At 38.4% G+C, this 16,503-nt stretch overlaps 1 protein-coding gene across 5 annotated transcripts in view; it reads left to right on the top strand.

Moving 5' to 3' along the window:
• Nucleotides 1-16,503, top strand: part of chchd3a (coiled-coil-helix-coiled-coil-helix domain containing 3a) — an 80,062-nt gene that overhangs the window by 43,543 nt on the left and 20,016 nt on the right. For 3 of the 5 annotated variants that reach the window (XM_005733440.1, XM_005733438.1, XM_005733436.1), the window contains 3 exons: nucleotides 455-469; nucleotides 4,037-4,120; nucleotides 14,446-14,516. In XM_005733440.1, coding sequence (XP_005733497.1) covers nucleotides 455-469; nucleotides 4,037-4,120; nucleotides 14,446-14,516 — 170 coding nt within the window. The remainder of the gene's footprint in view (nucleotides 1-454; nucleotides 470-4,036; nucleotides 4,121-14,445; nucleotides 14,517-16,503) is intronic. The other 2 variants (XM_005733439.1, XM_005733437.1) reach the window with 1 other exon arrangement.

Genomic DNA, 16,503 nt, shown 5'->3' with positions numbered 1-16,503 from the left:
ATTATGTTAAAACACACCTGAATGGTCGAGGCCAACAAATTGGAAAACAACCTCAAAACTTGTGCTTTTATACAGGTGCTTACACTTACTGATGATCAATTAATCATCAGTGCATTTGATTAGCAGCACCTGGCTGCTACTTGCCTTCATAATTTCTGAATAAAATTATGCTGAATAAAGAAGCTGAATAAAGTCCTGTGAAATCTTTCTTTTTCACATGACTCTATGTATGCACAAGTCTGTGTCTATGCTAGTGAGAAAGAAGATTGAGAGGACAGAGTGTGAGTATTCAGGCAGAACAGTGTGGCAGCCAGTCACTCCTAGTCTCTGAATACTAAAACTCCCCAAATGTCACTTTGAAGAAGTTCATGAATGAATCAGTATGTTTTTTTTTTTTTGCTCAGTCTTTCACTTTTTCTTTCTCTTGTTTCTTTTCAATGCTTCTTTTATTCAGGAGATTGGAAGGAAGGTAAGTCTAGAAGTCTTTACCCTCACCCTAAAGTGACACTTCTCTCTCACATGATCATGTGGAGAATTTCTTTTCCTGTGTAGCTTATACGACATGTTTGATTTGTCTTTCCACCAACAATTATTGATGCAGATCTCTTACTCCCAAAAAAACTCTAGATGACTACTTCCTAGCGAAGTTATTTGTTCTAAAAGCATGTTATACATCTTAAAAATGGTATCTTATTTACTAGATATAACATCCACTTGGAACTGGTCTATTAATTTTAATTCATCACAGTTTATAGCCTTGGCTGTTAACATATCTATCAGTTTTGGCAAGTTAATGATGATAAGTAATTCCATTAATCAAAATAGGTGGTCCAGATAGTTGTGTTGTACTTTCTTTTATGGTTAATAAAAATGCCATCAGTATTTATCATTTTGCTTGAGTCACCGGTTCACATTCTTTTTCTTTTTTCCTCTCTCTAAAAACTGATATATCAGGTCTTATCTTTTTCTATATATAACATAGAACTTGAGCCAACTGTTTAATGAAGGTCACAGTAGAAAGGAGGACAGTGAAGATAGGTCGGCTTTGTAAATATATATGCCAGATCGTGATGCCTGTTTGCAGTGAAAACTGATTTTATCTTCTTGGTGTGATAGTATTTTAGCCAGAGACTTAACACAAGAGGACAAAGAAACACCTACAGTACCTGGCAAGGCATTATAAGTCGTATTCATATGTGCACACGGGTGTGTTTCTTTTAGACATTAAGCATATATGCACAAATCACCATTACCTCTATTGGTGCACACGTAACGAAATCAGATGAATCCATATTCAACACTGATAATAACAAAGGGAAAATATGTTTTTAGATGTTCTTTGCAAATCTATGCAAAACATGAAATCTCTCACAAAAGTATCCGGGCATTAGTTTAGTGCATTTTATTAGGCCCTTTGTAAAAATGACTGAGCTTATTCTTGGTTAAGTGTCTGCAGGCTTTACACACCTGAATTTGGCCAACAAATTTAGTTGTGTAATTCATTAACACTTCTTGGGAGTTCCTCTTAATTCTGCCAGGTTGTGTATTACATGTCTGTGAATTGCCATCTTCTGGTTTCTCTGAAAATATTCACTAGGGTTTAAATTAGGTATTTTGCCCATAGCGTGGTGCTGCCACCTCCATGCTTCACTGAAAAGGTGGTAGTAAGTTGGCAGGCTCATGTTGTTTCCTGTTTCTGACCAAAAAGACCTTTTGTCTCATCAAACCACAGAATCCTTTTCCTTATGTTCTAAGAGTTTTTTTTTCAGTTAACACTTTTTCCAAACTCAAAGTAGGGAGTATTTTACTCAAAAATGGCTTTTATGTAGCCGCTCAACCATAATGTGGTAGATGAACTGGTTGTCCTTCTGGCAGGTTACATGTCTTTGAAGTTCTATTGGAATAATGAAACACTATTCTTCCAAGAAACAGTCTCAGATTTGGTATTTTGAATAAGGTGGTGAAATGTACTGTCAAAGAAACCAATCAAGCCAGTCAAAATCTCCCATGGGTATTCAGTTGTGTTGAGATCTGATGACTGTGAAGCCAATGCATTTGACTCACCAGGAAGTGACTGCTCCTATCAGGATAGAAATATTTTATCATAGGATGAAGTTGATCTGTTGGAACAATTTTGAAAAGTTTTATAGTGAACTGAAGTAATGTCACTGCAGGGATTTTAGTTTTTGTTTTGTTTTTTACTTTAAATTTCCACATATTTCTGTGTCCAGTTTGCAGTAATTATTATGGTAAGTAGGATGCACTCAACTGTAATTGGTCTTGAATCCATTTTCAATTTTTTAATCATCTATGTTTGTGAGTACAGTGCACAAAATGTGTAGAGCAGGGGTGTCAAACATAAGGCCCGAGGGCTAGAATCAGCCTGGCGGTGACTCCATTCTGACTCACTAAATGGCTTTGGAAGTATGAAGGCGGGCATAAAGTTTTGGACTTCTAATTGCATTTCTTCTTAAGGTTTTACAGCTTTTCCTCCTAAAGACCTCCTCAACAGTCATTCATACTACACCAAACTAGTTAAGTAATAGATAAACAATTAAATGGCAGAAAAGTCCCCCTTTCCCCTTTTTCTGCTATAGAAATTTAGGTTTTTAGAAAAAGGAAAGTTTTCATCAATTAACAAAAACTATGTTTTATAAATCCAGGACAGTCTAGGCCAGGGGTCGGCAACCTGCGGCTCTTTAGACCTTATAGTGCGGCTCCGCGTGGTTTGGGAAAAGTATTTAGCTGAAGTGTATTTTATTTATGTTAGTTCTTTTTTAACTTGTAGTTCTAAATTGGAAGATTATTGTGATATTGAAATATAAAAATAAAATTCGATTCTATTATTTTTTTCATCGCTCAAAATAAGCGTCACACTCGCGGAAGCCGGTATACCCGCCGAAACGCCGGGTAAACTTTCAACCCCAGGTAGGCCAATTATGGATCTTCGAAACCAAATTATGTCAGCAGCTGTTCTCCACCATGAACTATGTTATAAACAAGCACCGCTCACGCCTCACAGATGACAGCTTACAGTCCTGCGTAAAGATGAAAGTGATGTCGTACAGCCCCGATTTGCAGACGCTATGCGCAGAGGTTCAGGAGCAAAAGTCCCATTGTACTGCGGCAGAGCCGACGATGTTTGCATGAACACGCTTTTCACACACGGTTGCTGTACGCACACAGCCGGCTGTAGCTTTGCAGCTCACAGCCTGACACATACCAACACAACAGCATAGATAGCACAGAGAAAAGGCCGCGCGGCGTGATTGCGGGTCCCGCTCAGGTGCGTCCACCTCCCCTGCAGCGACGCTGCAGACCACGCCCCGCCACACACATTAACCAGGTAAAATACATATTTAGGCAGTATTTTTCATCTTTTAGCAGCATAGTGCTTTTTTTCCAATTATTTTTTTAAAAGTCAGGTCAAGGCTCCAAAAGCCCAAAGGTGATATGAGGGTGGCGGCTCACAACAGTTTTTGTTTGCTACTTGGATCATTTTAGTTCAGCTAGGTGTCTTTCCTTTTGTTATATTTCTTTAAGAGTTCAAAATGTGTTAATTACATAAATAAAATGTAATTTTCTCTGTAGCACTTCATGGATTTAAGCAACACACCTTAGTTGTTTACACAAAGCATAAAGGTAAAAAACAATATATACAGTGTTATCTTCATTTTAGATGTCAAAAAGCATTTGCAGCTCCCAGTGTTTTCTTTTGCGTGGAAACCGGGTCCAAATGGCTCTTTGGGTGTTAAAGGTTGCTGACCCCTGGTCTAGGTGGTGATCTATCAGAACAGTTTCTGTTATTTTACACATTTATCATGTAGAAATGCATCTCTTAATCTTATAATGAGATATCTCTTGGATTATATGTACAACAAAAACAAGAGTTTGTGTTGTCCTTATATTCACACTATAAACACTAAACTCTCTTTATGGGTGCCTTTAATGTGTATTTATGCTTGCTTGTCTCATGTGTGTTATGCTTTTTTTGAACTGGCCATGCTCAGCACCTAATTTTTGTCCTTCTCTTTAGGCCAAGCAGGTGGAGGCCAAGGAAGCAGACCTAAAGAAGCAGGATGCTTTTTACAGAGAGCAAGTGGCCCGGCTGGAGGAGAGGGTAAGAAGTAATTTGCAGTTTACACCAACTTGAAAAATGGGCGTAGTTGGCATGTACGATCGCTCACAAAACTAGATGTGCGATTGATCTTACGGTAATTATTTATTTTTAAAGTATCACTTTTAATGAGTTTGACTTTTACAACCTTTCCCTGAGCTTAATTTTCAGTTGAAATTGGAGAAACATATTTATTTATCCAGCTTGTTTTTCTGTCAAGGTTTCCTAAGTTTAAATTTAAAAAAGTTTACAATATGACGGGGCAATTTTTCTTTTGAAAATGGTAAGTAAATCCAAAACTCAAGAACATTCACATAACTCTAAGAATAATTTAAGAATGTGAATAAAGTAAAAAATAAGGAGGTGGATAGTAGAGTAATAGATAGTAATGGATAATAGATTAGCATGAAAGCTAACAGAAAATACAACTTTCTATTTCACAACACAAAGCAAAGTCATAATGAAATATTGCATTGCATGCTCACCAGGTGAGCTGGTGTTATTGCTGTTTTCAAGAACCTGCACCATAATGTGCTGCAATAGTTTCTCCTGGGTAAAAGTTTATATACTTACATCATTGAGCGAAACAGTCAGTCACTAGCACACTGCAGTGCATACAGAAGCACACATACCCAGTGTACGCACAAATAAGGGCACACATGTTCGAACTCTGAATTCGACCATTATACACAGTGGGCCTGGTCCCTACTGGGCTCAGCCAAAGCGGTCACATTTATTTTTCCTCTTCATCCCACTGCCCCACTGTTTTTGTCATCATCCTTGAACTTAAACTCTGCATGCGTTCCCCAGTGTGGTGTGTATAGCTGTCCTTCGCTCTCTAGTTGGCTGCCTTGCTGTAATTGTCTTGCTGCCCCTTTTTGGCTGTCACTTTAAATTTCAACCTCCGTGCCTGGGCCAAACAGATAAAGGGTTAAATCTAATTCATCCCGGCATGTGTCCTCCCGTTTCTCGAAAATGACACTACCCTGATGTTCCTTGTAAACTAGTGTCCTATGGATTGGGACATGGGTCAGCTGCCGTGCTTGGCGCACTTCAAATGGCAGCTCCATGCTGGTCCCAGTGAGAGATGCCTGCAAGGCAGGGGACCAGGGTCAAATGCCCTGTTAAAGTGTGCTAAAAAGAATACCTTCATGTGGCTCTCAAATCATAAGTATATCTCAAGAAGGGTATAATGCCCTATTTAGTGTGCTTAAATTGACACCTTCATGCTGGGAAGGAGTTTTCTCCCCTTTGAAGGGTTAAAAAGTCAAATGGCCTCTACGGTGGAAGCCAAATGGAAATTTTACACAACTGTGAAGGCGCTAAGGTGATGCTGTTCTTAAAGCCAGACATGATAAGAGAAATATAACATGAGATAGTTTTTTCTTGGTTAAAGGGCACAAATGTCTTTGCAGACAGCAGAGCAGTTGTTATAATTCATTGCTATGATGCATTATGATTGAAGAAAGGTTGCTAATGTTTATGCAGTTTGTAAATTTATTGATCAGTTGTCAAGAAACCAGTAAGATTACAATGTTAGTTATATAATTCTGAATGCTATTTAGCTCCTTGTGCATTATTGTATCAATGCACAGGGAGACAGCAGTGCATCACATAGAAAGGGGGCAAATGTGAGTTCAAGTGTAAGAAGTGATGCGTCCCAACTAACACAGCTGTTATCAACTCTCGACACTGGTCATCCATCAACCATGTTGGCCTCTGGTCAATATTCCTTAGATCAACGTGTCAACAAATGACTTTTGCAGCCCCAAGAGAAACAGAGGAATCAAAAGGAGGCAGAAGACAGAGTGGAAAGACACCAAGGGAACACATAATGCATGGAAGCCAGAAAGAGAAAAACTGAAATGAAAGTGATTCTTAGTTTTCTTAAGAATCTTAATTAGTGTATAATAATGAGTATTTCCTCTAAATGTTAAAGGACAAGTATGATAAAGGTAAGCTGTGAGTGGAGCATAAAAATGGAAGCTGAGTGGGAGAAATGGGAAACCTGGGTAGCAGGAAGGGTCAATGAAAACTAAGAAAGTGATATATTTACAAAATTAAAAAATGATTTTCGCTTATTACATATGGAGGCAATTTACAATATAAGTAGATATTATGTGTGTATTTTGTGTCTGGTTGTGTGATCTTGTACTCCTTTGTGTAACTGGTTGGCATATCACATGTTGTCTTACTGTGTATCAAGCGGCTTGGAGCTCCATAGGGGTTGTAGTTTGTTTGGACTGTGTTAACAATGCTCTTTTTTTTTTTTTTTTTTCCTCGTTCTGGCCTCAGTGCCCCATTTGGCACTGAATCTAGCCGCCCTTCATTCCCTGTGCTCTTCAACCAATGTGAGCCAAAATCACTTTTGGCATGTTCTTTTCCTGTGCTCTCATTGTATTTTGTGCTTGCTTAATAGTGTCCACTCCAGATGAAGGCTTATAATATGTATGCACAGTACAAAGGGTAAATTTGAGGAAAGAAACAGAACAGTGTCACAAAGAAATAGCAACCAGGAATATTTAGCTTAGAAACAAGCAAAGAGATATTTAATTCAATTAAGTGTAAAACTGCTAAACAACCAAAGCATTGTATTCATAAATAGTTCATATTGTTGCCGTTTATTATATATAATTGGTTTGAGTTTTTCTTGTGCCATACACAGAGCAACAAGGATGTATTGTAGGCAGGGACACTAGAGTCAGTATTGCTAGACAAAGGCTGCATTTGCCCTGTGATATGTCTGCTTAGATTTGCAGTTAAATTCCCAAGTTTCAACTGGTTACATTTGGGAATTTTCTGCTTTTATCATTATAAATTATTAAAAAATTGATCTTTGAATTGGAGGTTGTTGGTAGGTTAAAATAAGATATTTAAAATTGCTACCATGGGATTTAAGTTCATTGCCATTTTTCGATATTTACTTAAAACAACAGAACATGCATACAATCGAAATTGAAAAATATGTTTAAAGAAAACAGTTTACTATTGTGTTAGGAGATAGAATTATCACTCTTTTTCATTTCTAACAATTTTAATGGTTTTTGATCAAGTTTTGTATAGATTTATAGAGAAAGTTCAAGAAGTTGAACTATTCATGGTGGAAAGTATTGTTAAGCAACGTGTTATGTGAAAGAAGAAACACTATTTAAAAATATGTAACAATGTAGATAATATATTTTTCTTGATTATTATTTATTACACCTCATCCGTAAAAGGCTGAAGGGATATTGACGTCACCCCACCTGGTGGCGTAGACAAGCAAGTCTGCGCATGTGATAACTAGAGGAGACATAGGATTTTCAAATTGATACCGAAGGTGTGTCTACTAAAAATCTGGGATGAGTTTGAATCCCAGTGACCTTGACTTCAAGGTCAGAGGTCATGTTTTCTGAAAACCTTGTGAATGCGATAACTCAAGAGCGAGATGAGAAAAATTGTGTAATTTGTGTATAAAAAGGTAAATGTCCGATGTGCTTTGAATCTTCTACCACAAGTATGGACATTCAGAAAGGCTGTGTATGCAAAGTTTGGAGTTTTCAATCTGCAAACACCGTAGCTGTGAAAGCACAATGCTTTTTTTTTTTTAACCACTTTTCTACCGAGAGTGCATAAAAATTAGTTTTCACTTGGAATATATTGCTTGCTCACCATTATCTTCCATCACATTTTTCACGCCCCTTCTGTCTCCTCTCAATTCCTTGCTTACCTCTGGATTCCCCCAGAATCTCGAACACCAGGAGAAAGAGGCAGAGGAACCGAGAGAGAGAATATAAGTCTGATATATATTACATGTCTGTTCCAATCTAACATAGCCATTCATCAGAGAGGCTTCCAGTGACAGGCCATCACCAGGCTCCCAGACAGCTCAGCCTGCTGCCTCCGATGCTGCCGCTCATTGGGGCCAGAGCTACCAAATAGCCCCTGAAAACAATATCTATATATTTATTACATTTTCACTCAATACCTGCCTCGCTGTAAAACAATCTCATATTTAACAATCAACTTGCCAATGTTTCTTTTTCTCTTTTATCCCTACCATATCCCCCCCCATCACATCTGTCTCTATATCTCTCACTTTTAAGTCTTTTTTTTTTTCCCTTTCGAGTGGTGCTTTTTTCCCCTCCATGCTTCAATTTCATCTTTTTCCGAAAAGATTTTTTTCTTGTTCTTTTTTTTTTTTTTTTTTTTTTCTTTTCGCCTTGTATATCAATGAAATTGGATTTTTCTACTCTCCCATGGAGGACAATCACAGCAGCAATTGCCATCTCATAGCAAAGTTCTACCGCACTGTGAAAGGAAGAAATACAGGAGAAAGAGCATTAAAAAAATGTAATGGCTTCTATCTCTATATCTGTGTCTCTGCCTCTGACTTGCTAGCTTCATCTCTCCCTCTGCCTGTCATTTCCTGCTCTTTCTTTGTACTCTTTCTGCAGGCTGCAGCAAAAACTACTTTTTTCCTGCTGATTGTCAGCAATAGAAATATTAAAATAAAGGTAGTGTTTTTGTTATTATTATAGTTTTGTAGTGAAAAAATGTTTTAAATTTTGGGTGTTTCCGCCCTCCCTCTTCTTCACTATGAAGCCATCTGTGGCTCTGTTATAAAACTGAAAATGGATTGATCTGGAGGCATGACGGTGCATTTCAGTGTTGTTTATCACCATTTGCTCCTTCAGCTGCGTGACAGGAGTCTTAGGAATTTTACCAGAAGTTTCTTCAAAGAATGAATGAATAGATAAGAATTTACAATAACAAAGTGGTGCATCCTTTTTATGTAGAAAAACAAAACAAAAAACAAAAATAGAGCCATCCATCTGTTGCTTTTCACAGGATGAAAAAATTTATGGGTACAGGCTTTGAATTTTTAGCTTCCATTTTGCAGTTTTATTTATTTGTTTTGTTTTATTCATTTATTTTAACTTTTTAATTGGAGACGTTACTATTTTTCTGTCCTAATCGGGTGTTAAAATGAAAGGTCAACTCTCTAGATGCATTTTGTTTAGTCATAAGAGACGCTAGCTTGGAGCTAGCCTGTAGTCTTTTGGAGCATAACTAATTTAAAGAATTAAAACCTTTTAAATAGCTGACAGGAACTTAATAAATAGTTTGATGGAGTATTTTTTCCCAAAGTGAAAGTATTTTGAAAGTTGAATTTTAAAGTTAAAACACTTTTATGTGAACTTTTGTAAAGGGTTAGCTCAGGAGAAAGGATAACATTTAGCTGAAACAGGAAAGCTAGCTCTTTGAGTTTTCAAACCTGTAACCAGCAGATTCAAGAAATATGGAACTCAGTCAAAAACAAATGTTCTTGTTACAAAAAAGTCAATTTTTTTTTCAGACAAAAGTGCATTACAACTTCATGGTGCGTTTAGAAAGGAGGAAAACTAAATATTTCTATAAAATTTTACCAATTTGTTTGTGAGAGAACAGGAATAGCTCATGTTGTAATTGTCTCCTTGAGTATTACCAACCAGTATCGCTGTTGAGCCCCATCCAAAAGTTAATGTAGGCCTCCCAGATGTAGTCAGATGTTAAAGAAAAATCACTACAGGGAAAGTTGTGACACTGGGAGCTAGTGATGTGCGATACCACTGATTTTCTTTCCGATCTGATACCAAGTAATATTCAGGATTGTATCGACCATACTGATCCGATACCGATACTTTGTACAAAAACTTATTTTATTTATTGTATCTCAACTCAAATTATAGCATCATAATGATTACAGGACATCAGATTACTTGTTCTTATCACTTAATAATGCAGAGTTCATCATATAGAAACAAAAAAACTGAAGTTGTGCACTATTTGAACACTTTGCCTACCTGCAGCACTAAAGGACTCCGTGAGAGACGTCTGTCTCGCCCTAGCAGCACCTGTCCCTGTCCTCCTCTTCAGTTCATCTCAACATACCCTCGTCATATTCTGTGATATGATTTACTCTGAGGTGTTTGACAAGGTTAGTGATGTTGCCACAACCATACATGCCAACCCTGCCAATTTTTCCAGGAGAATACAGAATTTCAGTGCCCCTCCAGAAAATCTCCCGGAGCCACCATTCTCCCGATTTTCCACCCGGACAACAAAATTGAAAAACCATATCGCAGAATTCATAGCGCGGCCCAGCCAATTCCAGTTTCCAACAATGGCGGCAGCGACTTAGTTTTAATATTACTCTTATTTCTCTTTCTGGGTCGCAAATTTTTTTTAACATATTTTCAGGTGAGAATGTAGCTGTGTAAACTTCAAATATCTGAGCCGATCGACACATCGTTTTCAAACCCCCGCGGTCTTTCGCTACTCGGGTTAAACATGATATATAAGTCACTTTGATAACTTAAAAATGTTATTGTTTGGCTTTTTCAGTGTTTTATTTGTTTGTGAGTAAATCGGTTTGGCTGAGATTAAAGTTATTAGATTAGATTAAATTAAATTTAACTTTATTAATCCCTCGGGAGGGTTCCTCGGGGTTTTCACAAAGCTGAATAAACGTCAAACAGAAAATGATTAAAGAGAAGTGTGAGATGGTCAAGTGTTTACGTCAGTGCCCGATTATATTTTAGATAGCAAGGAGCAGAAGGCAGAGTTTCACTCCACTGAGGGAGCTCATGACGTACTACCCGGCTTTCTTTAGACCGTGAAGGCCGGGTCCTCAGAAGCAGCCTCTGAATTTGGACACCCCCGCTGTTTCCGGGCCGGCCAATAATAACGGTGACATTTAACATATTGTATCCGATAAATAAACCCTGTAAAATGTATTTAACATCCCCCACAGCCCTTTTGAATGTCTCCCTAGTGTGGCCACAACACCTCACTCTTGGAGCACTTTTTTGCCACATGTATCGCAAACCACGTCTCAGCTGTTTGTGTAGGTAAAATAAGTCCGCACATGACTCCAATTACGCTCAGCCATTGTTGTGAGTGCGCGCGCCAGCGGCTGCGAGACATTTATACAGCCGTATTTGGCACATGACTATGAAAGGCGGAAGAGGAAGTAGTTCCTTTGAATGTAGACAATACGAATGTTATAGTTTCTTTCCACTGTGTTCCTACTACAAATTTACTCTAAATTACTAAAATATCGATATTGTAATGTGAGAATCGATTCTAGAACATAAATGACTGGTATCGGAAGAATCGATATTTCAGGATCGAGCTGCACATCACTACTGGGAGCACAAACAAATATGCAGGCCTCCCAAAAACAGATTGATTCTGCTGTGGCAAAGGCCTCTGACAAAAAACAAAATTGTACTTTATGTGCAGTTTAGCATGTTGATGAAGTAGATGGAAAAACAAAACAAAACACTGGATATGCACACATTCCTGCTGTTTTAATTGCGCTGCCCAGTTTAGTGGATATGTTGTGTAGATTTTGTTACCTCTTACCAAACATAGAAGTTAAGAGTTTATTGTGTTTATAACAAAGATGAACATTTGTGTTTATCTGTGCATCCATATCCTATTCTATTGCTGTAGCCCTTGAAAGATAATAGTAAAATGCTTAGTCATTTCTATGTAAAAAAAAAAAAAAAATCATTTACCAGCCCGCTTGCTCTACTTATGAGTCACACAGCAGAAGTCTAAATTTCTTTAGCTCTGCAGAATCATAATGTTAGCCATGGTGGGGTTTCTTCCCATTTTGTCCCTCCTGCTCAGCAACAGATAAGAGAAAGAAGCCATCAGTACAAGGAGTTATTTGTTTTATTCATTAAGAACTGGAAGCCTTTTCTCTAAATTGACCTAGAGCCTGTGTTGGGGGTGCCGCTTCTATCTTCTCCATATTGTTGCAGTGCATTAGCAGTAATGACTTAATTTGTCTTCGACATCCCCCCCACCAGCATTTTGTTTTGCTCCAGATGAGCTAAAACCCTTTTGGAACGCAAATAGAGTAAATGGGATGAAAACAAACAGAAACACTATTTTATTCAAGAGGTTTTAGATATTTGATTTCATGGCGAGGCGATGCACTGCGTCAGGCCTGTGTAGCTATTCTGTTGAGCCAGTGACGAAGCATGCTAAACAGCAGACAGCAATTTAAAAAAAAAAAAAAAAAAAAGAAAGATTGTGCTTTGCAGCTCCTAAAATGTTGATCAAGGGAGGAATGTTTTCATCCAAACTGAGCAGGGCCTCACTTTTGTGGGCTAATGAAAGGTCAGGGCTATTCTCTGAATCAGTTGGGACAACAGCAGGACATCATAATTTGAGACCACTCAGTAATCACACAAATTACACTCCTCTCTACCTGGTTGTGAGCGAGTGACTGAGGTTCTTTTTTCTTTTTTTCTTTTTTTTTGGATATGTCTGTCAGTGTTTACTAGCTGCCAAGGTACATTTAGACACTTAAGGCAGTGCGTCCACATGTTCCCATGGTGTGTGTTAGTATCTTGTTTGTGTAGGTGTGTGCAGGAGAGCATTCACATTGTTTGTGTGTGTACATGTTTTGAAAGTGTTCCTGAAATCATTGACACACATGGCCTTTTGTACTCTCAGGTGGATTAGTGTGCTGATTAGAACCAGCTCTGCCATTTAGGCAGGTATTATTACCTTATACTTAGTATTCTAGACAGAACCCCAAATCTGGCTCGTTCTGTCTCTCTCTTTTCTCTTCCAGTGGCTCAGTCTCAGCACCCAGGAGAAGTCTTATTTCTGCCTCTTTAGCAGCTCCCAAAATCTCTTTTTAGGCTTTTTATCTGTGAATAAGCTTCTGTTTTAAATCCTTTTCCGTAGCTCTTGACAGTTCCTTTGTCTAAACCGAAAACCACTTGATTCGAGGCCAAGAGGGCGCCGATACAGCATGAGCTTACAAGTTAACTCTTGGCAATTTGGCCATACTCTTTGCTGTGCTTTACATACAAAGTAATGTCTGCCTGAGGGACAGCTAGTGTGGGTCGTTTATGTTGTTTTGCATTTTGATCTCAATCAGAAGTATGAGAAAGCATGCATACACAGAGCAGTTTGCAGTGTAAAAGAAAATAAATGTGATGTGCTTTTAATTGATGTGTGTAACTGTACTGAATGTGAAAAGGGAAGTTCTCTAAATCTACTGCAGTTCATCTAAATGAAGAGAACTTAAATTGGTATCAGACCTTTTGTCAGTGTTGTCATGTCTCATCTTCTTTTAGCTCTACAACACATGACTATTGATCTTTTCAGCACCACAGTTCATTCCTATTGATCTCTTCTGAAATATGATGAATGTCTTCCCTGCTTGGGGATGAAGTTAGAGCAGATGGCACCAAGAGGCTTAAATTTGTCACATTTATGTTTATGCAAGATGATTGAAGGGTTTGGTAAATGTAATGGTGATTGGTTAGCTGTTCACTTAGTCGCTTTTGCACAAATCTGCGGCACACATACGATTTTTTTTTTCCTCTGAAGGATTATTTTTGCACGCCATTTGCTAAGGATGATAGGTTATTACAGTTTGAGAGACTTTTATGGCAGTGCTGCATCTTAGAGCATGTGTGTAGATTGTTCAGCTAAACATGAACCCAATAGTTAATGGCAAAAAATGTCAAATCTGTGGAAGGTAATCATTTTGTGAATGACAGTTTTATAATGAAAGTATTCGTGCAAGTATTACTATTTTTGTTCACATGGAGTCCTTCAGAGAAAGACATTTATATCGGTTGACATTACCCTCAATCAAGCCTCACACAACACAAGCTATCTGTCACACTTTACAGCCTCTCACAATTTGATTATAAATGTGCATAGCAGCCACTGAGGGCTGACAAGACAGATCTTCCTGGGTTGTATAAATGGTCTAGTAGCTAGGTTATATGGCTGTGTTTGAGGAGGTAATTTAGGTTGAGTGGTCCTGCTATGGGTTCATTTGCTATGGGTCACCGGGGGATTACGACCACTGGTCTGTACATTGTTGACAAGCGACCCCGTGGCCTTACAGGATTGCTTTCTGTTATTACAGCACTCTTAACTGTCAGGATAAGCACAAACACACATTCACTGAAGCACCCATATTTTGCGTGTGCAGGAAAAGCGCACCTCAAAATAAAAATGTTTGTCTTTGCAGGCTTCAATACTGCAAATGTGTACTGGTTACTAAATGTTACTGATTGCAAAGTTAGCATTTATGTTGTGGACACTAAAACCAAACGGTGATCTTAAAATGAATCTCCATTAGGGTTTAATGAAGTCTGAGACATGAGGCCAGAGCTGTGTGGACCAGATCTGTAAAGAAAAATTGCTCGATTCATATGTTTCCTTTTGCCTAATTACCCTTATCCAATTATTTTAATAAAGTGCTAAGAATCACATTTTAATGTATTCCTCCTGCTCACTGACTTTCTCCTCTGTCTCTGCAGAGTTCTCAGTTCTACAAGGTCACCACGGAGAATTTCCACAAAGCTGCAGACCAAGTGAATGCCAAATTCAGGTAAGTGCAGACACGGACAGTTTAAGGTGGATAAATAACTTAAAACAAAACACAACTAATAATTGTGAAAAGATTCTCTATAAAAAATTTGATATGATAACACTACAAGCAGAGCCTTCTTTTTGCAGTTGTCTAAGGGAATGAAAAGCTAACAGCAAAACAAGGTGTCAGAGAAGTCATTAACAACTGCCTGTCTTTGTCATGTCTTCCTCCCCTAACCCCAGCCAATCACGGCAGATGGCACCCCTCCCTAAGCCTAGTTCTGCTGGAGGTTTCTTCCTGTTAAAAGGGAGTTTTTTCTTTCCACTGTTGCCAAAGTGCTTGCTCATAGTGGGTAATATGTTTATTGGGGTTTTCTCTTTATTATTGTAGGGTTTTTACCTTACAATATAAAGTACCTAGATCACAACTGTTGTTGTGATTTAGGTCTATAAAAGTAAAATAAAATTGAATTGAACTAAATTGAACTAAAAGTTATGGGGAACTGTGGAAGTGAAGACAGGAAGGGAAGGAGTGAGAAAACCTTCTGATAAAGCTGCTGAGTAGAAAGGCAAAGGAAAACTCTCCTGTAACTGCAGAGGGAGCTTTAACTACATGAGTGGTGCTGCGCATTTTCACTTTTCCCCAAACGAGTCTATATGAGGAACAGTCTGGAAAAATGATCAACATCCTCATCAGAAAACTGTCTGAAATATGCAAAGCAACACCTGGATAAGTCAGATTCAGTTGGATAGATGATAGTTCAGTTTAAGTCACTAGTCTGTTTGAAAATAAAGGAAATGTATTTGTTTCTAAGAAGCTTGAAGTATTTGCACAGGTAAAAGTAAAATAACAGAAAGAAGCAGTGCAGTGCATTCAATTTTAAGGAAAGGTTGCTTTTTTTTATTATCTCTTTGCTGAAGGTGTTGTGTTTATTTATTTCCATGCAAAATATGTTATTTGCCTAAAATTGCCCACAACTCTTGCACGTAACTATAAATCTCATACCAGCGGAGGGTTTTTTCCCACATTTTAATGATGCCTTTTAATAAATTCTGTTGCTGTATGTGATAGGTATTTATTTGATGGTCTTTGTAGACTTTGTGCTATCAAAACTGATATATTCAGTGACGATTAGAGGTCCACGTGGACCAGTGAATATGCAATTGAATTATTCTACCCATTTCCTAACCCACATCTTTCAATCAGAACAATATTAGCTTGCCCTATTAGCTGAGGCCGATGTAGTTCACTGATACCCCTGATCATGTGCTGGTGATAGTCAGTAGGATTTGATCTCTCGACATTCCAGTGTCCCCATTTATTTCATGTCTTCTTTTAAAATACTTTGGACTAGCTTAGTTTATTGCACGTCTTTTTATCCTAAATACAGTGGAGAGTGCAAACAATACAGTGTACAAACAAGGAGCATGTGTGTGATCCTTATGCTTAACCTTAATAAGCGATAGAACAGCCACACCTAAAGTGACTGAGGAGGCAATATTAAACACCCAAGCTGTCATGGATGAACAAATTCAGCACGTATATGTAACTCAAGAAGATGCAGAATCCTTCCCGTCCGTGATCCATCTGTCTTCTTAATAACAGGCTATTATCCTCCATAGTAATGTTGTGAAAGTGGATGAGGAGCCTGTAGGAGGTGGGGCAAGAATGGGCCCTGGCTCTAGGCTCACCTCTAGGGAGGCTTGGCTGATTGTGTTAGCTTGTCATTAGCCTGCGCTAACACTGGGATCATTGTCTCCCTCTGAAATGCTGGAAACTGATTAGCCTAGCCCACCAGGGGTTTAGCGCTAGACTCGTGGAAGCTGGAGCTGAGACTTCCCAAATCACATTAAAGAAAAAAAAATACAGTGGAATAACATTAGTGCAAAATGGCAGTGCTAACTGCAAGCGAATGCTGGGCTAATGTGCGGGTAGTCATGTGGCACGGGTCTTTGCACGGAAGACACTGATTGGTGGATTTGATTATAGGAGGTGCATTAGCGGG

This window comes from Pundamilia nyererei, unplaced genomic scaffold (assembly GCF_000239375.1).
Source record: "Pundamilia nyererei isolate P.nyererei 1_Seehausen unplaced genomic scaffold, PunNye1.0 scaffold00052, whole genome shotgun sequence".
Lineage (NCBI taxonomy): Eukaryota > Metazoa > Chordata > Actinopteri > Cichliformes > Cichlidae > Pundamilia > Pundamilia nyererei.
This window is presented reverse-complemented; position numbering and strand designations above follow the sequence as displayed.